This window comes from Ciconia boyciana, chromosome 2 (genome assembly GCF_034638445.1).
Source record: "Ciconia boyciana chromosome 2, ASM3463844v1, whole genome shotgun sequence".
Classification (NCBI taxonomy): Eukaryota; Metazoa; Chordata; class Aves; order Ciconiiformes; family Ciconiidae; genus Ciconia; species Ciconia boyciana.
Window position 1 is genome coordinate 129,795,002 of NC_132935.1, and position 25,096 is coordinate 129,820,097.

At 42.7% G+C, this 25,096-nt stretch overlaps 1 protein-coding gene across 1 annotated transcript in view; it reads left to right on the forward strand.

Annotated features, from left to right (window-relative positions):
* The first annotated feature begins 6,931 nt into the window (after window positions 1–6,931).
* The window catches only part of COLQ (collagen like tail subunit of asymmetric acetylcholinesterase), a 43,217-nt gene continuing 25,052 nt past the window's right edge, over window positions 6,932–25,096 (forward strand). The window contains exons 1-3 of the mRNA XM_072854046.1: window positions 6,932–7,037; window positions 20,591–20,703; window positions 22,566–22,670. Of these exons, the coding sequence (XP_072710147.1) occupies window positions 6,932–7,037; window positions 20,591–20,703; window positions 22,566–22,670 (324 nt within the window). The remainder of the gene's footprint in view (window positions 7,038–20,590; window positions 20,704–22,565; window positions 22,671–25,096) is intronic.

Sequence of the window (25,096 nt, forward strand, 5' to 3'; positions counted from 1 at the left end):
TTTGCCAAAAAAAAAAAAAAAAAGGCAAGCAAATCTGGCAACATACTGCTACTTCTTCCTACTGTGCTACTGTGACCTATTTCTTTACCCATCCCCAGCTTTGTACTGTTGGTTCTTTTGTCAGGCCTTTGGATAAACAGGTGAGTGTTGTCCTCTACTACTGCTCCCCAAGTGGGTTCAGCAGCTCTGCTCCTGGTTTTGCATTCTGCCCAGAGGCATCCATGAGAGGAGTGAAAAACCAGCCGTGGGAAAGTAAGGCATCTTGCTATTTTATAGACAAGGTATCTGAAGCTTTTTCAGGCCCTAATTTGGCATGGCACCTATGCGCATGCTTCATTTCAGGAGCAGCTTCGTTGATTTCACTTGCATGCCTGAGGTTACTCTCATGATTAAGTCTTCTCCTGACTTTTCCAGGTTACATTCTGATTAAGTCTTCTCCTGATCAGCGGTCTTCTGGCCACTCATCTGATAGGGAACCTCTACAGAAGGCTACAGTGCCTATGTTAGGGGGCATTTTCCAAGGTGTGTATGCACTGGTGTTTGGATCCATGTTTGCTTGCATCTTAATGGTGTAATGGGCTGTAGTGCAGTACAAAAATCGGGTGCTGCATTGCCAGCATCCATGAAGCTCTCTGGAGTGGAGAGTTCTGAGACCAGAGTGAGCGTTAAAACAATAATGCTAACATTTTTTCCAGCAAGAATCTTCACAGAGGAAAAAAAAGAAAACTGTGCATTGTGGTGTTTAATTGATTAGGCTTTTTGGCAAGCTAGAAGATAAATCACTTAAATTAGGAGTCATGAGAGCCAATTACTGCCAGATATTCTTCTGTTCTGTGCCTCCAGCAGCACTGCAGTGATACTAGTACAGGCGGTGAGTTCTGCAGACCTTTACTAATAGAAGTAAATAACAGCAATAGACAATCCAAATGAAAATAAGATGAAAGAATTACCCTGAAGACTGTTTCCATCTCCTCTAGATGTAAATATCAAGAACAGACTGAGTTATCACTGTAACTTGTTTGTGGTTCACCACCCTAGGATGCTAAAGGCTATTTATCCACTTGCATACTAGTACTTGTAGACCTCAGCTGGCCAGGACTCCCATTCTCAGCGCCGTTGTACGCATGGATTTCCAAGGGCATCCTCTTTTTTTCCAATGGCACATTTTTCTATGAATAATTCTAGGATTTTGCATGTTTGTCCAGGATTTCCAAGCACCTGGCAATCCTGGATGTATCTCTTGATTCTGTGCAGACTTGTGAGTGTGTGTGGTGAGTGCATCTCGTTCAAGAAGCGTCAAGTGTTGTAAACATGTCCTGCATGGCAATCTGCTCCTGTGCAGTAGATACAGCACAATCAGAACACGTTGGACATGTTATATATCCACCAAGTAACCGTCTAGTACCTGAACATCTTGAGGAGCCATCAGACTTTCTGCACATTTGATGAACACATTCAGCAGGTCTGTGGGATTCCTGCCTACATAGATTTTTGCAGCATGTGCATGCATCATAGTAACATGCAGAAAGCCTATGCTTCCCTGCATTATGTGTATGGACATATTTCTGCCATTCATGCCCTGCCATTATGCAAAATTTTATACAGTCCCACAGTGAATGCTAAATGATTTGCAGTTTGCAAGGCAAGGTCTAAAAGGCAGATAAACAGGAAGGGGGAAGAAGAGTAATGTTATAAAGGTCAGCGGCTGAATTATTGTTTTAAAGTTGTTCTACTTTGTGCCTTCCAACATTAGAAGGCCACAGTGGGATTCTTCTGATAGCTTTGATGGAAGTCACTTGGCATTATTCCATAATCTTTAATCATGTTCATAACACTTTTATGCTGTAGTTTGTTCCATTATCATGAACAGAAAAAGAAATGTATGCATGGGGATTACTCATAGGAGGGAAAAAAGTGAAGGACTGAGCTTTTGAAATAGGTCTAGAGGTGCAAAGTTAGAGTTTGGAGCTCAACTTTCTAAAAATGGGGTGAAAGCTGGGCTGCTCTGGAAACAAATAACCTCTGAAAGGTGTAAAAAGAAATCGGGTTCCCTAGCCAGTTGTGCATTTCTGCAAATATGGAGTATAGAGATAAGAGGCAGTCAGAAGGCCGCTACTTGTTGTGCAATGTATAACATCCATTAAGTGGCTAATTTGTAAAAAGGGTTGCTTTTGGAAGTTGCTAGGCATTAATGTCCTGCCTTTACCAGGACATCAGTGTCCTGCCATTGATGTCCTGCCTTCACCCTGTTCATCCAGTGGGTAATCTGAAGACTTACTAGCACTGGCTTGCCTTTAGCTGGCCAGCTGCCCTGTGACCTGATACCCTGCTGGGTGACTGGCATGAGTGGAGCTGTCAATTAAGTCAGAACTTTCCCATGTGGTTGAATTTACTTCATCACAGTTAGTGGGTCTATTCCTATATGGGCTTCTGAATTAGATCTAAATACGCCAGCAGGGAAATGGTGAAGCCGTTCATTGTTTTTCTGTACTTACCAGCTTTTTTTACTTCAGCAGCTGCCTTTGTACTTGTAGATAATACCATCTTCCAAAGTAACATTAGCTATGTTGTCAAAGTATTAAATGTAAATGTTAGGTGTAACTGATTCAGATGTGCAAACTTGAACAAGTATTTTTATTGTGAAAAACAATTGTTGCTCAATAACTATCTAACAAGGAAAACATAATTATAAAGAATCTTTTCCATCTCCTGCACTAATTGAATGAACAGAATTCTTCTGTGCTACTTTGCAGACATAATCTGTTATTGAATTATTGCATTAACACTGGGTTGCTGTTTTACCTTTGCCCTACTCAGCAGAAGAGCTTTCGGACTTCTGAACTAGAAAGTCTTGATTATCTTTGCCTTCTAACTAGAACTGTGTTCATATAAGACCTTGAGATTGATGATATTTTAACTACATTAACTTTCCCTTGGCTTGTTGATGAAGGACCTGCCAACCAAAAGTGGATAGGACTGGAAAAGAAGCCTTCTTTTTAACAAGTATTCATTAATTCTTGCATAGAAAAGATAGGTTCATAAATTCTGTTTACATGTAGGACCATCAGCAGATTATTCCACCCACTTCTAAGAGTTCAGTTCTGGGTTGAAAAGGTCAAGCAACAGCTACTTGAGCAGGTAAACTGTGCAGACACTTTTTTTTTCTGTTGTGTGTTGGTTGGCTTTTGACATTTTCATTTGCTATGGCATCTACTCAAAATAAGATTTTTAAAACTGCAGTTGAGTCCCTGTGATAAAACTGTGGGGATATTTATCTTTGAACAATAAACTGCAGGTGACATTTGGGGTTCTGGGGTTCTCACTGTGGAACAATTTTTTAAAGTCAAGTCCTCAAAACTCTTTGTTCTTATTTAGGCCATTGGGGTATCTTATAAGACTCAAACTGCAGAGTGTAAATACTTTGCTGTGTTTCTTTCTTAAGCTGATGTCATCTGAAATAGAAATACTGCTGAAGCCATTGTATTTCCATTTGACGATGTATTTCCATTTCCATCACACTACTCCTGGTATCATAGGGGCAATTCTAGGGAAGACACGAGTATGAATTATGCAGGAAGAAACACTTCCTCTGTTTCTAGTGAATCTGTAATTTCATAGCAAAATTTTAAGATTTTTTTAACAAATATTTTTATTCCCAAATTTTTATGGGGTCTTCTCCAGTGGTTGCACTATGAAGTCATATTAATGTGAGTTTTCACTACACCAGCAACAGCAGCTGCAGTGAATACAGAAGGAAGAAAAAAATTTCTTTGTTATTAATTGCTATTTGGATGATAGAGACAAGGACGTTTCTTTAATCTCAGAGCATTGGCCTTAACTACCTCGTGCAGAGCGCTCTGAAGGGAGCAGAAGCTTTCCCTTGGCTTCATGGGCCCACGGGAATAGCTGGAGGAATGAACTGCTTGAGCAAGTTCACAGATGATAGCTAGCTCCGGGGCCTGGAAAGCACACGTCTGTCAAGTTTCTCGCACCATGTAAGACTCACTCTTCTACGTGACCCTTCCCCTCCTGAGGATCATCTCTATCACGTGCACCGATGCCACAGAGGTCAGAAACAAGCCATCTAACCAGGTGTACATCCTTGTCATCTAGCGTGGAGCGCCAGTTAGCGTGGAGTGTCAGTCTTGTACACTGTCACCCGACAAAGTCAAAAGCAAAAAGCCCACAGCTGTTGTCCATTTTATTTCTAATGGACTTCATTCTTCTCCCACTGAAACCATTAGCAACCTTGCCAGCAGGTTTAGCTGGCCGATGCCTTAAAATTAGAGGAAACAAAAATGAGTGCTTGCACCTTGACGTGGCCTGGCTCGCTGCCTTGTAATGAGAGCTGTCCTTTGTGTTGACCTAATGGTGATCCCACTGAAAACTAACGAGTTGATGAACTACCACCACATCGTGATGAAGAGGTCTCTTCGAATATAAGTCCAAACATCTCCTTTTGAGTCCTTTGTGGAAGATGACATGTTTTCCACAGCATAGTGTTTGCCTACAGAGCTTTCCTCTCGCAGTGGCTGAGAGCCAGTTCAGGTCAAACAGGCTCAGACTTTAGAGTGATGGAGATGCTAAGTCAAAAGAAAGGAAAATGTTGACAAAACATGCATTTTTAATCAGGGTTCTCCACTGAAGAAAGTGGATTAAGAATCTCTACTTAAGAATTGACTGAAAAGCTAACTATATATATACATATATATATATATATTTTTTTTTTTTTTAAACTCAGAAGCAGCCCTGGCTTTCTGTATCACTTCTGGCCACCTCCAATATAGCACTCACACTTGTGAGGGAAAGGTATATTCTTTGTTCCTATCTTCTTTAGAGCAGGTCAGAAGGGTGGATGTGGTTTGTGACAGAATTCCTTGCAATATTCTTCAAGCAAGATGTTGTTGCATTTTTACCCAAACGTACATTTCTGTTCTAGGCCGAAGAAGCAGGAACTGAAATGGGTAAGAGGGTGAGGGAGGAGGGGAAAGATATGGGTCCTACTGCGTGATTCTGGTTCTTTGCAGTATTATTGGATTAATTAATTTCCTTATCAAACAGAACATATTTTGTACTACAAATTTCTACCAAATTTTTTATTGCTAAAAGAGTACAGGAGGATTTGAAATTACTCAACTGTTGCTTTGACTAACTGTTGAGTTGATCAAACATTTCCAGAGGTGAATTTTTTTATAAAATCTTGACATTTTAACTTTTGAGCAATTTTTTCCAGCATCCATGCAGGCTTCTAGTGTGGGGATTGTGTACTGCTTACCTTTATAACCAGGCAACTGGACATTTGTCTTGCATACTTAGGGCTTGTCATGATAAACCTCGCAGGAACTATGCCTTTCCCTCTGAGGTGCAGCATGCCGAGAGAACTAATGGCACTTACTTGATCCATGGTCATCTTGGTCAAAGAAGAAAGAGGCCAAACTACCATCTTCACTAAAAATAGCCAAATACTAAAAAGTACCAGACAGTGGAATAAGGTAGATTAAATTAAAAAATAAGTTCAGTTATCCAAAGTGTTGCAGTACTGGAAAGAGATTTTTAGAAAGCGTTATGGTTGTATTAAGCATGTCATTTAAGGATAGAAATATATAAGGCAGATGTGATTGTTCCTATCAAACCATTACATTTGGAAAGGTTTTGTTAATATGTTTGCAATGTCTTGAAAGTAACAGCCAAGGCTGTTTAACTAGAGTTGTGAAAATACATCACTTCGCCCTTTCATGGTGTACTCAGTAGGAGTTAACGCCCAGGGGGACTTGTCGTAGTCTCTGTCAATGAGTACTTTTCTCAAACAAAAAAAAAAATCAATTCTGTAATTAATCCAAAATACTTCCATGTTTGTCTTGGGAGTAACAATAAACAGTAGGCAAAGAAAATCATCTCCATCTGGAAGAGAGGAAGTAATGGTGGTCTTCATGCTGAAGGAGTATCTCTGCTTTCCATGGAAAGCAGATCCATGTCAGATCCCAGGCAGAAAGGAGGATCCCTGTGCTAGTTATTTGGAGGACAGAAATTTATTTGCAAAGCCCTACCAGTTGGAATAAGGCACAGAAACACCAAGTTTTTGTACAGGTAACAAGGGCACACGCTGCTTTTCAGAGAGTTGGAGGTTTGTTTTCTTCCCACAGTGCTGTGCAGTGCCTTGGCCGTCACCACCCCTGGAGCTGATAGTGTTTCACTCACCCCATCGTGGCACACGTATTGTTTCTTCCACCTGTTGCACCCTGTCAGTAAACTTGTTGTGGTCCTACAGTGTCTGGCACTATCAGTGATACTGTCATTTTCGCTTAAATCCTAAATAATAACCTGTTCTGTGGTTTGTGAAGCCTTTGTGGCATCCCGCAGCCTGAGCTGCAGTCTGTAAATGAATGCAATGCTTGTAACTACCAGTGATAAGCAGATGTTAGGTCACTGCTCATCTCTCTCATTAAGGCAATTAGTGACCTGTAGAAGATGATCAATCGGGGATTTTATCCCTCTCGGCGTCGGTGTCTGGTTGCCTGCACCCAAGGATGCTGTTTATAGTCCAGTTTATAATTTCTCCCTTTCCTGCTCATCATTATTATTATCCCGAGTGCCTTTTTGCTTCTGTTAGCAAAACCAGAATCCCCCGTGCCCCAGTTTTAGCAGCTAATGTCCACAATAGGGGCAACTGATCCAGTGCAGGAGTTAAATATAACCGTGTCTAGTGTAAGGAGAAGATTTAATGGGAAATGGTTGGCATTCTTTCTTCCTAAAGGCACAGGGAGCAGGGAGGGGGGGGAGAGGGAGACGTACACACACAGACACACACGCATCCCACAGCGAGGGAAGAGGCAGAGAGCAGGCAAGGCAGAGAGGGAGCGAGGGTAGAGAGAGAGAGATCCCCAAAGCAGCCCTGCGCCTCTGAGCTGGAATCTGCCCGGGCGCAGCCAGCATGTTGGTCCTCAGCCCGTTTGTCTGGGGATCTTACCTGCAGCTTTTCTTCTGCTTTGCTTTATCTCAGACTGCGTACGTTGACAATGTCTTCTCAGTTTCAGCAGGTAAATTGCTTTAAGTCTTGTTACTTTTCCTTGCTTGGAGCTCTCCTCTGCACTCTGATTCTTGCACTTTCCGGTGATTGGGAGCACAGGAGAAAAAAAAAATAATACTTCATTTGCAGATCTCGGTGGAGGACTTTTGCATTGCAGACCTTTTTCTGCCACATGCTGGGACACTTTTGTTGCTTGGTTGTTTTTGCTTTTTGCTTTATTTCTGGTTTTAAACCCCTCTCTTCCCTTCCCTGGGAGAAATAATAGACAAGATCCTCAGCTGCTTGAAAATGCTTTTTTTCCATTGGCTTCTATGGTGCTGTGCTAATTCACGGATCTGGCCCAATTAGTATATTACTTGCATGTCTGCATGTTTGTTTCTATTTTGGATGAGCTTAGGTAGATTACAGCAAGGGAAAGAAAATGAATCTCAATGTATATCTGCTTCTATAAATAAAGCCCTGACCTCAATGAGCGCTGCCGGAGTCCGACTGGATGTTAGCAGAATAAACATCATCTGGCTCTGGCTATGACACTAACAAATACTTGGATGACTTACATAGCAAACAAGAGTCCTCTGCATGGAAAATCCCTGCTAGGCAAAGGCAAAACAAATTAGTTGTCAGCTGAGCCAGGGCACTGGAAATCCCACTTAATAGATTTTACAGTTTGATCAGCGAGACTTTCCTTTAGCCGCGTTCTGTGCAAAGGAAGGGGAAAGTTGACACGAGCTCCGACTCCATCTCTCCTTTGAGGAACTTTCACCAGTTTATGGCAAATTACTCTCTCCCACCTTCTGTCTGTTATTCTGTCTCTGTCAACAGAGGTGCTTCTAACTAACATCCTGCATTCGTTCAGTGTCAAATTTGAGATGGTTCAACTGAGATTTGTAGGTCAAGGTCAGCTATACCTACAGATCCTCCCTGTGTCTTTCACATGAAGACAGTGACCAAAAGGGTGCACATTTTAAGACTGTACATAAAATCAACCTTAGATATGAATAGAAAGACACACGGCCTTTCTCTCTCCCTCTCTGTCTCTGATGTGACCACAGAGCCAAGTGCTTTACATTCAAGGCATTTACGAGAGAAGGGTGATCAGGAGGGCAGCTTATATGAGATGATAGATTTCTGCACCAAATAACAGTAGCGGTATGCCTGATTTCTTCTAAGGGTTTTTAAAGGATCTTTTAAAATGTGCAGAGCTAGTACACTGTATTTCACTTCCAATGGTTTGAACAATCCATTCATTTAAAGATATTCTTATTCAAATAAGATTCTGAGGACCATACAAGTAATGCAGATATCCTTTGGGGAAAAGCCCTATAGCATTTAATAACGCAGCCATTAGAGTTCTGTAGTAATTTCAGATAGCTTTTAAGATAACATCTAGAGAAGCCTAATGTTTGAAGAAGTACATCCTTTGAAAAACAATTTAATCTATTCTTTCGAACCTTTAAGAACTAGTAATTTTTTCTGCTAAGCTCTATAGGATGCTAAAAAGCATTTGCATTTGTTATCATTTCAGTTCAATTGGGTATGCTTTTTCCATGATGTTGAGATTAGTTAATGCTGAGGTACAGGAATCATCAAGGTTTATTTTCTCTGATATATGTAAGTTATTAGACCTTAAAAATTGTTTTGAAGAGCGTTACATTTATTTGACGCTTGTAGATGCCACCCAAACAAGAATTTCACATTTCCATCGCCTGCATGGCCTGGCCTTTCTCCTAGGGAACACACTTGTGTGTCTAGAGAAGCCATTTAAACTGTTCTAAAAAATAACAGTTCAACAATCAAGTCCATTCTCTTCTGAGAGGGAAGTTCCCATTTCTGCTGAAAATGTAGTAGAAGAGGCAAATATGAAGGAAAACACATACCCTATTATTGTCCACGCGGATGCTTTGGGGCAGAAGGGTACTTCAGTATTTCATCAGCAAGTCAGCTATGTTAACAAGGAGCTATGAACACCATTTGAATCCCTAATTCTGCACCAGTGAGAAAGCTGAGATAGAATAACAATAATTGCAGAGCAATAAAAATATTTTACAGCAGTAGTGCCATGCGTACAGGTTTAATGTTAAGGATGGTATAGTGTTAGAGTAGAAAGAGCACTTGGGGATGGCGGGCTAATCTTCCACCCAAATATCATGTTGTGAAACAGTAACCTATGCCTACAGCCCTTGAAACTGGCTGTTGATAGCAGCAAATGCTGTCTGGTTGCTCTTAGGGCCAGGCTTCACTCTTTGCAGTAGAATATTTTCCATGGTGCAGCCCCCAGGGCTCCCCAGGCAGCGACTGCAGCCGACCACGGTCCCTGCCTCCTCCATCCCTGCAGGCTGACAGCGTCTGGTTTCAGGCTCGGAGAAGGTGTGAACCCCATCAGGAAAGCTGATAAATCACCAGCTTTACCAGCTCGATCAGGTAAATCGCCCGATCAGGCAAATTGCCACCCCACGCACTGCTCTGTAGTAAAGCCCCGCGCCATGCTCCTCTGGCCAAGCCACTGAAAATTACCTTTGTACCCAGCGGGCTCTTAGCAAGGCTTTTCTCACAAACGTATTGTAGATGTTTACTTGATAATATGTGGAAAAAAAAAATTACAACTGGTGGATGATTTGGTCATAATCTCAGAACCGCAGGGCTGGCTTAAAACCCATACTTTGGGGAGCTGTTACCTGCCTGTGTGCCATTATTACTTGCTAATCGGGGCTATTTGGTATAAAAAACATGACATCATAAAAAATTCCTTTAGTGCTTTGATTGCATCTGCATTTTAAGAAACTTCTCCTAAGAAAAAAGCAAAAAGGTCTCTATTTTCTGGTAGAAATCTCACAGTGGGTACAGAAGGTGAATTAATTCTGTTTAAATTGTCGGTTATTTTAGTGGTTTCTCAAATGTTCTGTGACTGTCAGCTGAGTCAATTATTTGTATCTGGCACCGAGATGTAATTTCACATTTAAAGAATGGATTTGACTGTACTTGCAAATTCTAAAACTAATCACATTTAACAGTGAGGATGTTCTTAAGCGACAACTTGTCATTCCTATAGTTGGGAAAATACATTTGGGTATTTTCCAGGTTATGTCTGAAAACTTCTGGGCTAAAAGTACTTCTATTTCTGTCCTCACACATCTTTGCATAGCAACAGGTCACAAAGTAGTAGCTAGAAAGCAGAGATAAACAACGGGTAAGGGAGGAAAAGTGTGTGTAGAATAATTGGGAAAGAAGAATAATCTGGATCTTTGTTTTGCTGCCAACTCCACCTTATAGCCCCACCAGCCTCAATCAACAGTGCATCCTTGTTTCTGGAAGTGTTTTGAATGTCATGTCAGCTCCAAAGGCTTGAGTCTCTTGGTGCTGAAGCATCATTTCTGGAGAAAATGCTTCAGGGAATAATATTACAAGATGCTCAAGCATGTGGCTGTGGTTCCACGTGGCAGTGAAGACCCCCAGGCGTGGGTAGCTCAGCCCTCGTGGAGACAGCAGCTTTCTTTTCAGGGTAACCTGTTGTATCCTACCCTTTGCCACTGTGTTTATGGTGTCCTTTATAAACATTTTTCAGAGCTCTGCTCTACTGAGGTTCCTGCACTGTGCACTCAAGGAGGTTGCACTCACATGATGAAAGCTAGGTGTGAATTTCATACTCATTTTTAGTAGGGTTACATGAACTAGTCTGCACCTTGTAAGAACCAGCCTGAAGGAAGCCACCTTCCAAATTAGGTAGTAGAAGGACTCTCTTGGTCTCCCCCTTGTTCCTTTTCCTCCCCTATCCTACTCATTCAGGCCGAAGGTTTCTGAAGTTTTGCAGAGACATGAGAAAGTATTTAGATTACCAGCAATAGCTGGAGAAGAACAGTATCTTGATGCTTCTTCTGACCCAAACTGCCTTTTACTCATGCCACAAATGTATCCCTTCACTGAATTTTCTCCTACGATCAATATTGATACACAGCCCTATGAAAAGAATATGGTTGATTAATTTAAAGGAACAAAATGGGATGGTAACATCTGAGCACTATTGGCAGTATTCTTAAGGCTTTCTTTGCCTTTTTCCCATTACTTTCCCAAAGCAAAGGAACAGTGCATCTCACTGGCTGGGTGGCATAGCCTCTTTGAATCGGGAAGGTGTAATATTAATCTGCAGCCAGACCACGTGTGGGTTAGCTGCAGAAAACAGTTCAGCTTTCTTGCGGACCAACACTGTTGGAGCAGTAAGAGCCGCAGTGAAGGGCAAGGCGGTTGGGAACAGGAGCTGTGCAGGTGACAGCCCTGGCTGGGCACTGTAGGGAGGGGACCTTGGTACCCCCTGCGTTGCTGGGCCGGGGGGAGAGGGCATTGTGCATTTGTGAGAGAAACAGCGGGAGAGAGAAAACACAAAACCAAGTGGTGATTCCTGACATTGAAGGAGTCGGGATCCCGGCTCCCAAGATCCTGGCTCTGGGGTAAAAGGAATATCTAACCCCGTCATTGGAGGTTTTCTTTTTCCTCTGATGAAAAAACCTGCAGGAACCCTAAATATTGTCAAAATGGACAGCAGAGATGTCAGGTGGATGTTTTCTGTTTCTAAGGAGAGTAATTGTAAATATTTACTTATGTAAAATCACAACAGAAAAAATGGTTGGAGTGCTTGCAGGAGTAAGAAAGACGCAGAAGGAATTTAAAATAAGACCAACAGTAAAAGCTGGAAGACTCTCAAAGGCAGCAGCCAGAGCCTACTGGGAAAACAGCCCAAAGGGTGACTAGCAAGCAGAGGTGAATCTTTGAGGGGCAAAAATATCAGTCCAGGGAAGGAAGCCTGGCGCTGCTCTGGGAAGTCAGCGTGGACCCAGGAGGTGCCCCGCATCCTGATGCCGTTGGTCAAGGGGTTTCTCATGGAACACACATGAGCAGGAAAGCTTCGGTTAGATTAAAATTCATGATGGAAATGAGCCACTGGCAAAGGCTACAGCTTCATTAGGAGAAGGAAAGTATCATTGGCCATAAGAGAAGGTGGTCACCTGGCTGTGGATCTGGCTGGGCAAAGGTCTTGGGGCTGGACTTGGCTGGGCATTTAAAAGCTTTCTATCTTGTTTGTGGCTCACAGAAGCCTGAAAGGGAGGCAACAGATTCTTTCAATAGAATGTCTCTTCAGCTTGAGAGAAAAAAATAACCTTGGGATTGGCCATTTGCACTTGATAGACCAAATGAGTGGCTAGAAAGATAAGCCAAAAGCAGGGTTGTGTAGTGGTTACCTTTCGAAGCTGATAAAAAGGGCAGTTCCTGACCAGCCTCTGGGGAAAGGCTTGGACTGGTAGCAAAATAACAGTCTAGTATGGTGTGGTTACTGTTGCTTGAAGTAAATGGGTCTTTAAAATAAACACAGTTACATTAAAGAAGCACCTGATTTGACTTATCTGTAGTTTCTCCCCTGGTAGATACGAACTGTGAGAATCACAAATTAGGTTTCCTGCTCAGGTCAATACGGATAAAACTCAGGGATGAAATTACCTTAGGATTCGTAGACCCCTCTCTGGTGGCATACGGTGCAACTGGCTGTGCTGAGCCAGGTGAGAGCAGAGCAGCCATGCGGGCGCACAGCCTGCCCACAACTTCGTGCCTGTCCCCAGCTTCGTGTCGGGAAGGGCAAGGGGAAGACCAATGCAAGCTGCAATAGCAAAGGACCCCCAGGAGGTCCTGTGAATTAGCAGTAGACCAATGAGTAGAAGCCCACTTGATCCTGTGGGTGAGGGACGAGGAAAGGACATCAGAGGCTTCTGACCAAGGGGCTTCTGACCTGCTTGTGGCATTACTGGATGACAAGGCACTCAGCTTGTCAAAAAAGGTTCAGTGACTATAATGCAAATGAAGGGAAAGGGTTCAGTGAAATCCTGCTTAAGGTGGGTATCATGAACGTCCACTCACTCATGAAAATGTATGTCAAAGGACCACGTGGTCCCCTCTGTGTTCCCCTGTTCCCCCTGGTTTAATATGAAGGTTGACTTGGTTGGCTTCATGTGGTGAGCTGATGGGGGCAGAGACATCCTGAAATACAGAAGCCGGGTCTGATACGTGGACTCCTGAAGAGCAGGAAGCTGGGACTACACCGGTGGGCAGTTCAGATTTTTTTTCTGGGGCAACATCTGTGTTACAAGTAAGGCAGCTGTCCAACTTGAGACTGTGGAAGCTCCTCTGGACACACAACCCAAGCAAAGCCAGTATTTTTCAGGTAGTTGTTTTGTGGTGACCAAGATCTCCAGCTGCCAGGGACAGAGGTCAGTACAGGAGCTGAGGCAGTGCTTGCTGGGCTTTCCAGCGAAGGAAGCAGTAACCGATCTGAAGGTTTTCCTATAACCTGTGAATGTTTCTGACAGGCAGCAACCAGTCCAAAAGGGAACCTCAGCTGAAAGTGGTGCTGCAGCTGGCATGGAGATCGCAGCTGGTTCAGGTTAGCTTGACCATGCTGTATCGTTGCTGTGAATGAGCATAGCACTATCTATAGTCCATAGGTATTGGACGTGCTGGTGAATACTGGGTTTTTGTTGTGACCAGACTGGAAGGTGGAGGCTTAAATTCCAGCACAGCAAAGCAAGCTGTTTCGAAATCAGGTATTTTCAGTGAAAGGATGGGAGCTCCACCGACAAGCAATCCAAAGTGCTGTAAAATCGTCTTATTCCCTATGTACTTGTAGACAGATAGTGCTTGTAGGCCTCTGCTCCTAGTACAGACAGTTCATTTGTGGGTTTGTCGATATGACCAAACCCCTGCACAGGAAGGGAACAGGCTGTGACTTTGTATTTTAGCTTCCTTGGTTTTTACAGTCTGTTTCATATCGGACACAGAGGCTTCCCTTGGGTGGGCTGTATTGGCACAGGAGCACCAGCAGCAAGATTGCAGCAAAAGAAACTGCTAATTTTAGATAAAACTGTAGAAAAATATAATTTGTGTTTATATAGGAGGAAGTTGTCAGGACAGGCCATGTGTCCCTGCAGTCTTTAACTCTTGGTGCTAGGTTAGCGTGTGACTGCAAAATCAGGGGGCACATTCAGCTGTAATGCAACATCGGACTCACCCAGGACACGTCCGGGAAACCTATTTCATGCTGCAGCTTAGTAGGTAGAAGAGAACTGGGAAAACCCTTCAATTCTAGAGGGAATTGTTTGAGGAAGATCAGAAATAAGCAAGAGAGAAAAACCCCACAGGAATTAACAGACCCCAACCTAGATGTTCTGTTTCTTCCCTTCTCCTCTCCAAGGAATCGCTGCTTTAAGGAAAAGGAAATTGCGGGGATGCTTTCTGTAGTCACACGACTGTGATGGTAAAAGGGCATTTGGGATGAGAAAATGGATGTGGGAAGAATGCAGAAGAGGACTGAGACAGTCGGGAGGAAGAGAAAAGCAGCCGTTAACCATTTTTCTCAGGAACTAGCAAGTGTGTAAGCATAAAGGCAAGCTCCTGGGGAATGCACACAAGTAAAGGGAGATGCTTTGTCTAAAGAAGGCAGTGCCACAATTTCAGTTTTCTTCCACCCAGGGAAAAGTGTTGATGGATTTTATTTTTTTTTTTAGCTTCTTGAAACTACAAAGTTGACGTCTTTTTATAATACCAAGTCAATACAGAGTTATGTTTTGTGAAAGGCAGGAGAATAAAGTCAGCTGGGCTGTGAATCTGTTGCAGCGAGGGAGTCATGAGGAATTAATTTAGTCCATAGTAGCAAAGTTTCAAAGAGGATTTTGAAGGCATTTCTCTGAAGTCTTTCTGAGCACACAGCAACACCCACAGTCTCATAGGGATGGTCTGGGGCTGTCTGAGCATACGGCGGAGCAACATCAAAGTCAAGTACATGGTTGATCTATGCCAGCACTGACAGAGTATGATCTTGCAGTTGCAGAAGGGTGGCACTGGTGTCTCTCGGCTTTGTTGCTGCTGATCTCACAGATAAAGTGGGAGAGGACTGTGTGGTGGTGAATGACACGTAGAAGTCTTTCGGAGCTGATGCAGCAGCCATCCTGCATTGATCTTTAGGGTTTCAGGCTCTTCTACAGATTGTAGTAGGTTCTTAAGCTTTAATACTCAGAGTATTTATAATATTGCTCTGGTGTGACAAGCAGTTGCGTTTTATAATCCAGTTCATAAAATGCCTGAGACGAGAGATTGTGATTTTTACCAGACTGGAACTCTGTTTCACATATTGTAATTGAGTCATCAGTGGCTTTGGGGGAGTTGCTTAACTTCTCTGAGCCTCAGTTTCTCATGCACTGAAGGGGAGCACATCGAGTTGTCAACATGGTTTAGCAGTGTCTAGAGCTCTGGACCTTTGTAAATGGAAGGCAACAGAAGGAAAATTGCACAAAATAGCCCTGTTGTGGTTATTGGGATTGATAAGCCATGAGTTTATTTTATAATTTTTTTTTATAAGCCCATATTATAACCCACCAAGTTGTTCCACCTATCAGATTTTACTGGGGTTTTCATGTTCTTGTGAAACTGGAGCACAGAGCCAACCCAAGCAAATGCTCCTCTTTCTGTACTGATCTCAGAATTTTCCTTCTGCAATCAGTCTGAGAGAACAGTATATAATTTTTTGGCACATGCATTGCCCTCATACATGCACATACACACAGCTTAAATGTCTGAAATATTTGCATACAGGGAGTAAAAGGCTGTTCCCTTGCTTAGAAATCTCACAGGCCCCTTTGTTTTCCTGCGTCTTGCCATTTCTGCAGTGTTTTCTAAGGCTGACCTGCAAAGGTGCAGCCGCCTACCAGTTACCGGCCAGGCTGCAAGGGGCTCGCTGGGGCACACGGAGGTGCTTGGAGATGCTGGGGGCTGCGGGCTGAATATTAGGTGGGGATGGAGGACAGAGCGTCCTTGCTCCTCCGGCCGGGTGAACACCGAGATCCGCCGTCCAGGCAGCGTGCCAGCGTTCGTGCTATTGTCAAGCTTTCTGAATGTCAACTGATTTTAAATACCTTTATTTATTTATTTATTATGACAGCTCTGAGCGTGCGCCAGCTGGTAAAGTACACGTTACTGCTGCCACAGCCCGTAGCCACTTTGGGGATTAGAAACAGAGTATTTTCAAGTTTTTATGAGTTTTTCTTGGCTGAAAAGAAACCGGCAAGGTTTCGGCTGGAGTTTTTCATTTACTGTCAGAAGGACGGGGAATTAATTTCTGATCAGCTTTGCTCTCTTTCTTAAAGACTCTGAAGCCCCAATTCAAGCAGGAGGAAACCAGAAGCGGGGGAGAGCTGCAGCCCCGCGTCTCATCCCGTAACTCCCACGGGAGTTTCCTGGGTCACTGCCTCCTCCGCACAGGCACCATTACCTAAGCTGTAGAGCTTGATGTATTTCCTTGGCATATTTACATTAGCTGGTTTATAGGAAAAGATGTATTTAGGCCATCGACCATAAGGCCTAATAAGGGTAGGGTACCGAGAGAAGCAGACCGTTTGCTAACCTGACCCACCTCCAGACCCAGGCTGTATTCCCAGCTCTGCTTATACATGCTTATAGCACATTTGGGGTCACAAAGCCTTGTAAAACACATTTTAAAGAAGTATGTATTGTCAATGCTGGTGCATGTCTTCAGGGCTTTAAAGGAGAGAGTAATACCTGCATCTGCTCTGTAAATAAAGGATTTTGACCCGTATGGCTCTCAAAAGGCACCTTTGACAAGCCCTTAAACTTTCCTGACTTAAAAAGTTAAAGCACCTTAGTCACCTTGCAACAGATGTACAGAATGGTACTAGGTGGCTGCTGCTCTCCTTGCAAGGAGGGTAAGACGAGCCTGAACGAACAACAACAAAGCAGATGAAAAGTTTCAGTTCCAGCTGGACAAGCCCACATTCATTAACTGAATAGTCTGCCCAGCTCGTTTATTATTAATTCTGAACGCCATCCAAGTGGGAGAAGAACCTGTGACAGGGCGTCGGCCATCAGAGGTCTCTGGCGAGCAGTCCTGCCCATCACAAGCTGGGCAGGCCACCAGCACTGCTGTTGGGGTGACAAGCCTTTGGATAGCAGCTGGGCTTCCCGTCAGGACTCGCTGGATGAATGTGGTCACAAATAGGAAGGGAAACACATGTTAAGTATCTTTTTCCTTTCTTGTCCTTTCCTCCTGGCAGTTGGCCTACAGCTTTGTGATTTTAGCATAAAAGCCACTTTCATGGTTTACGTATGATTTTTTTCAGTGAAATCCTGTAAATCTAACTTGAACCCAGGACAGCACTTCTCTGGTACCTTCATTCCAGCTGGGCGGGTTTGTAAGGTTGGTCAGCTCTAGGAGCAGCTCTAGGAGGGCTCAGAGAGCCGTGAGCCCCACTCTGGGGGACTCAGCCTGGCTGGAGGCTTCTCTCTGCCTCTGCGTTGGACCATCTCGGATCAGAGTTCCCAGCTTCCAGCTGTGGTCAGAAGCAAGCAGTCTGCAGGACCCAAATGAAACATTGCAACAGCTTATCTAAAATATGTTACTTTCTGAAGCAACCATTGCCAGTATACCCATAGATTTATACAGTCACTTTCTTGAATTAGATTAACATATAGTCTGGACCGTAAAGATAATTTGAGTTTGAAAATGATAAAGACTTTCTATTTTAAAGCTGACTATTATAATTTTTATGTTCTCTGAAAACGATTACCACTTAGACAAATCCTATAAGCAGTTTTTCATTTTGTCTTCCTTTTCTTATTGAATATGTTATTTGATATTGAAGCTGTTGAAAGAGCAGTTTCCATACAAGATGTAAACGCGCGCTCTTTGTAGGCAGGGTCTTCACATTTCACAGAAAACTATGACAGTCCTATTCTTGGGCTGAGATTTTTTCCACTGATGGGGACTGGAGTATTCTGAAGCTGTGTTTAGCAAACAAAGGTAGCCTGGAGCCTAAAAATATACATTGCATTTGCAGAGACCCTGCAAGCCTGTCAAGGTAACCCTTTAGTGATATACAAAACAAGCCACTACTGTAATGGTTGTACATCTTGGATCTATCGCAGTTACAAAATCCATACCAATGAAATGCAGTGCTTATTGGAAGATCAAATTATAGCAGTCATACCTGTATGCAGTCATACCTGTATACAGTCACTCTGTGACTCACTCATTTTTTTGCTCCTTCTTCTGTCGTATCCACCTGCCATACCTGAGTGTGGGAGGTCCTTGGGTCCAGGACCAGCCTTTTCTTAAATATTTGCTTTACAAGTACACCTTCCAGAACATAGCCATGATTAATGATGGAGCCCCTGAAATATTAACTACCGACGTCATTATATAGTTGATATCTATTCTATATCATAGTAATAAGATACCTTTTTTTTTTCTTGTTTTCGCATTGAGATCAGTACTTGCTATTATTGTTTATACCAGCAAACCTAAATTGGGTCTCAACCTAACTTGTGGTACTCTGGTATTAAAATAAGACTATAAATACTGCAATCAATGACTATTTTGCTATCAACTTGGTTAGCTATAGTGTTTTTCACAATATAAGCTGTTCCACAGAATTTCAGACTTCACTGCCAGAAAAGGAAAATCCCAATATTTTATAACCCAGGACTTGACTTTACTCATGAGGACATGATAAGTATCCTATTAAAGCTATAGATGTAGATCTATATTTAATCTTATCTTTGCAAAATATTTAAAGAACAACACTTTAATCTTTTCTTCTTTTTTTTTCTTTTTTTTAAGTACCAGTACGACTGCAGTAATGCAAACCTTTTTCTACAGTGCCTGGTAGTGATCCCTTAGCAACTAAGCCACATTGGGCCAGCTTTGATATTCTTATTCATGTTGAATGATAATAATCCTGTTGAAATTTAGCTAGATCATGGAATAAGGTAATACTAAGAAAGAGTGATGATACTGGAATGTGACCTAAAATAAAACAATAATCACATTTTATATCCTGTTAAATTACAAGCTGTCCATTGCTTTAATAATATGCAATTTAGTCCCAATGCAATATGTTCAAATACAGTCCTGAAATTAAGAAAACCACAGAAGTATGTGTGGTAAAAATTGAGGATCTTAGTTACAGCTGCATAAGAGTGACTGAATTCAGGATAAGCCAATACAGAGCTTAACTCTACACATCTTTGTATTTTATTGCTTGTACAAACTGGAGACAGGTGAACTCAAACTTTTGCTACTTTTTAAAGAGTACTGGCATTTTCAGTATATATTTAAAGCTTTAATTGAAACAACGTATCTCTATTTTTTATTATAAATCTTCTGCCTTTCTCTTAAATTGCAGTTTTTGGTCGAGTTTCAAACTTGTGATGAAAAGTTGAGAAAAAGTCTTCATTTGGATCTTTTCAGATTTTAATTGACTCATCTCTCAAAGGCATCATCACAAATAGTGTTTTGATAGAGAAAAAACTCTGGATAACATAAACTATCCCTGAATGCTGCTGAATCGCAGTCCTCTGGGCAGCTGTTTTTTGTGCATGGGGGAAATGCTGTCCCCATTAACATGGGATGCTGGAACTGTTATATTACATTTCCTGAGACATTCGAAAAACTAGAAGTATCTCTGCCCCTTAGAAAATCTGCCTTACCTTGAGATGTGACTAATCTCCAGCCTGCGATTGATTTGCACACAAATCTAGCAATTTTGTTGGGTTTGTCTGCCTAGAAACTTAATTTGGAGATTTTCTATTAATACCAGATACTTCACCATGGGCTTTTCTTCCTACTGTATTTGGCTCCCTGCCACCCTTCAATTCACAGACACCCATTCCAGCTGCCACTAGCCAGAGGAATAAACCAACAAACATAAAGAAATATTTGATGTCCTTGGCCAATCCTTTGCAGAAGGCCTCCACCCTGACTAGAGATGTATTACCTGAGAACTAAGTAGATTCAGGGAAAAAAGACAGTATAAACGCATCATCTTCTCATCCTTTCTCTGTGAATCTTTGGTCACAGCTGCTTATTTTGTTGAGGGAAGTTTTCCTCTTAGAAAAGGGTAAATACATTGCCAGACACGACTGAGATCCTGCCTTACCAGTCAGTTGGTGGCAAAGCTATCAGGTAAATCTGGGGTGCAGAGTATTTAATTTTAGTGATGATGCACGAATCAGAAATAAGGCAACCTGATTTCAGTCCCATGGGAAATATAAGCAAATGGGCCGTGCAACAACTTGCCACTCTGTTATCACAGAAGTGCCTGAAGCGATTCGGTCCATGAGGAAGGTTGGTGGGCAAGAACATGGAGTGCTTCCTGGTGGCACGTGGGCTGTAACGGGAACCAAAGGATACTATTTCTAATAGACTTTTGGAACAGGGAGGGGAGAGAGAGAAATATTTCAATCTATTTTCTAATGTTGCCTATCTGAAATTTTCCAAACTCAGCCTGTGTTGTAGCCACGTTAAGAGCTTAAAACTCTGCATACATAGCCTTCAGCACAAGAAGGATCTTCTAGACTTCAGGGACCACCTGGTTTCTTAAATCCCCATTGGATTACAGTGTTACAATCAATGCACACAAGATATAGAAAGATCCTGTGGAATGGAAACTCCTTTTATTCTGTAAGAAATGTTTGCGGTGTTCAAGACAACGGATGAGTGTTTGTATTGAACAGATCTCCCTTGTTTGGAACAGAAGAAACAGCTCAGTCGCAGAGCATGCTGCCTCCTCGGCCCTCCTCCACCGCCCCTGTTTCCACCACCGTACTTCAGGCACGGCTGGAGCACTGTAAGTGTGGCCCAGGAGCCTTTCTCTTCTTTTTACATGACTTTTTGTGTTTGACAAAGACTGAAGTATCCTCTCAACACTTCATGGTGTCACTCAGCAAACCCGTCTGGCTGTATTGACGTGGCTCTGTTAGGACAATCATTCAACATCCCAGACTGGGGCTTGAACTAAACCTCAGATAGATCAAGGAATAAAACAAGGCTGGGTTTGTTCAAGCAGTTAGTTCAAGTAACTTAAAATATTCTCCGTACTCTGTTTTGGGACCTTCCTTAGAGTAAGGCTGAACTAAAGGAACTGGAAATGAACCTGAACTAAAGGAAATGGAAATGCAATAAGCCAAGTAAGGACAAAAAGGCCATTTCCCATCCTACACAATGATTTTAGAGTGTATATGTGGCCTGTTTTGCATCATATTTGCCTTACCCAGTAGGTGAAATGAAGGTACCAAAATCCTCCTATGGAATCTATTCCCATCATTTCATTTTGCAGCAAAAAAGACATGATTGGGTTGCTGGTGTGGAGTTTTCACTCACCCATCTAGGCACGTACCTGCTCTATGATATGTATCCATACACATAGGTTAACATGAAACATACAGGATACAATGATATAGCACTTATTGCCAGGGTCTGTTAACTCCAACATATTTTCCATCCCCACATAAAGAATTTTTCTACCTACTGACTAATTCCTATTGCTTAATTCTACTGTTCATTTACCATAGGCAAATGCTGTCATGATTGCTAGTTTTATATAAATAACGATTAGAAAGATCTCTAACAAGAACTAACCTAAGAAAAAAATACGGTGTAAAATCCCCTGTTGTCTTCAGAGAGATCAGGATTGAGCTCAGGGTGCTATTCCCCCCAAACCAAAATCTAGTTGCCTCCCCTTTCCTCATCCCCTCCCCTCCCTGTGCCATGGTTTCCACAGAAAGGAGACCCAGAGACAAGATCTCCTTAGGAAATGTGATGTACTCCTTCAGTGAGGAGGAGGTTGGGACCAGGGCTCCCGAGATTCCTCCAAGCAGCCCAGAGAGTAATCTGAGCATAAAATCACCCTTTGCACCATCTCCCCCATAAAAACACGAAATAAAACTAAGTAGTTACTAGGAGGATAGGAACCACTACGAGCTCCCATCCTCCTAGTGAATTCACTATGAGCAGTTTGTGCTTTGGAGTCTCTAGTTGGAGCTTTTCTGGAAAATGGCTTTTCACTTGGAAGCTGAAGATCAGTTGTGTTAACCCAGTGTTTCTAGCTCAGTGTTCGTCTGCATTTCCAGGGGGGATCACTTTTGTCACAGGACATAAATAAGGCAGTTTACTCATGCAAGCCTAATTTTGAAGCCAAAAGATCATTCATTGGTCTTTAAAGGCATCAGCTCTGGTCTGCAGTGAATGAATGCCTACAGGTTGGTATCTTCTGGAGCGAAGTTCATGCTGCCTATACCCCTGCTGAGCGTAGTCTCTATTATTAGAGCAAAGACGCTATTTTTGGAGAGGAGCTGCTACTTGTGAAGTAGGATGGAGCGAGCAGGATCAGGTCTAAGAATAGGCCAGGGTCCCACGCTGGCTCGGAGGGGCATGTGGCAGCCCGGCTGCCATGCACCTCTGGGAGAGGAGGAGGAGGAAGCGTGGGGCAGGACGCCATGCTGAAGCGCTAATGTTCAAGCATCCGTGAAGAAAACCTTGTGACAAACCCTGGGCTTCTCCCTAAGGGAGTGAATAAACTCCCTAAGGGAGTGAATAAGGGAGAAGAGAGTTTTCTCTTGAGGCTGTAACGTTTGGTGGCTGTTTATTTATGCATTTTTCTGACTGGCTATGTGTGGCTGCATGTTGACTCGTATGTTTTATGTTACATAGAAGCTGCTTGCCCTGGATATGAAAGAATTGTGTCAAGAGCTCCAGATAATACAGGCTTCCTCTCTGTCCGAATTGCATTGCCCCACAGGGCCTCCTGGCCCCCAGGTGAGTGATGCATTTGGAATTAAGCCACATAGTTCTCTCACTTGCTCCAAGGTTCTTACAAAGCTGTAAAACATCTTCTGCAAATGCTTTTTACCACTTAATAAGCATACCAAGCTCTGGCTTAATTTCATTTTGATATGACCATGCATAAATCATGTGGGCTTTTTACCCTATGTTCTCATCCCTGCCTTGCATACTCCAGTGGGTTTCAAGTTCACCCTTCATTTTCGTGGAGTTCTACAGTGGGTAGCACCCATCAAAAATCCCGGAGGTGCCATCGTTTCCTTCAGAGGCTCTTCGCTAGTTTTTTCTTTGCTTTAGACTCTGTTGTCCTTTTGTGAGGGAAAGAGCCTGTGGAGTGAATGCAAAAGAGGTGCAATGAACTTGCATGTTAGTGGAGTACATCCCTGAGAAGGCAAACACCTACCGTACAGATCAGAGACAAAGAGGGACTTCAGAAGGTCAGTGGGATGGGATTCAGGAGATGTGTGATCTCCTAGCTTGACCTGCAGCATCTCTGCCTCTGACTTGCTGGGTAGCCTTGGGTCAGTCCCTTTGAGCTCCTGTTTCTTTTTCTACAATTTGTACATTCAGAAATCTTCTGAGGAAATGGTCCACCTGTAGGGGGAAGGTTTTTGCGAACATCTCTATAGTGTGGAGAAGATCACCCATCTGCCTTTCCGTTCCAGTTCATTCCCTCCAAAGAAAAATACAACTTTTCAGGGAGAGGTACTTCCAGTTTCTCCTGGGGCACAGGAGGTCCCTATTTATGTGCTGTGCCCGGTGCTTTGGGACGGTGATCTTCCTTGAGGCCCCTGGATGCCGGTTTTATTACAGTACAGCTAATAGCAGGCACAGCACAGGACCTTCGCTGCAGCAAAGCTGTGACTGAGGCTTTGGCAGCCTGAGAAGTTAACAAGCACCCAAACGCTGTTTAAAAAGTAAGAACAGTGCATCACAGTAAAGGTTCAGTTATGTGGCAAAGAGCTTAGCTACAATTATTTAGAAGTCAATACTTCGGAAGGTGTTTGTAAATAGTCTAGAAGATGCAATGTGAAAGCCACAAAGTCTTGTTTTATGAACCTTGACTTTTCTGTTCTGCCATTTTGTCTTTGCTGAGATGCAGGATGAGGCAAACTCATTTAGCGTGTGAATAATGAGGTGTGGAGAGAAGCGATGGGAAACGTTTGTCCTGTCCAGTATTGAGAAAAGTTTTCTCTGCATCATGAAACAGCCCTGCGGTATGGTTGGCCACGATCCAGGGTTGCAGTACATGTGAAAGAAGCAGTTATTTCAGTCTTCGCTAGACTGTCTTTTTTTAAAAAAAATCCTCTTAATACTCTGACTTAAATTGGAAGAACACTAATATTAATTCTGTTGTTCTGCAAGGTCCATTGCTACAAATAATATTAATCTTGCAACCAAATGATCTATGATCCCTCCAAGAATATTTTTAAATAGAGTAGGCTGGCAGATTTTATTACAAGGGCAGATAGTAAGGTGGGTGTAACATGGCTTTGGAATTTTTAATTATAAATTGCAGAGCTGAATGAGAGACTCAGAGCTGAATTTTAACACTTTTTCATAAGAAGGAGAATTAGATTTGTCATGATATATCTCCTAGTATGATTCCTCCCATGTGTAACTTAAAGTAAAATGAAAGAAATAAGATAAAATTTGGCTCTGACTCTAATAGGGTGCATTCTGATTTACACTATTGAAAACCTAAAGTAACTCTACTGACTAAAATAGTTGTAGTAATTTGCATTTGAGGGCACGCTTTGCTCCTATTTATGTACAGTTTGCATCATGTTTTGGACAGCATAAGACAGCTAGGATCCAAACCTGGAGTGATTTGTACAGTGAATCTAATGCTCCTCTGATGCAGGCTCATGGGATTTTTTTCCTTAGTTGTTCAAAAATAAAAGGTGGTCTGTGAACTGAAGCATTCTAGAAACAAAACTGGGTTTCTGATTATTTTTTTTTTCTGAGATGGGGTTCAAGGTCTACATGGATTAAGAAGTGTCCTGAAAGGAGAATCAGCCTTATTTGAGAGAGAGAAATATGTTCAGGATTCAGAAGTGGTGGCAATCCTTCATGTCCATATGACACTCCAGAGCCCATCCCACATGTTTTATGCCACTTCCCTTACCACCCCGTGGCTGACCTCCTTTGCCAGCTGACGCGGTGTCTCCGTGTCCTCATTGTTGCTAATTCTTCAGGCCAATAACTTCTCATCTTTCCTTTGCCCCAGGCCTTTTTTCTTGCTAGTTTTCTTCGTCTAGAAGATGACCCTGCACTTCTCATGTCAGTCCAACTCTCCAGCCTGCCATTCAGCAGTGGCACAGACCTGGCATTTAGAAGCCACGTTCAAACACCACATCCAACATCCCAACCTTGGGGGTTTACACTGTTCCCAGGAGACA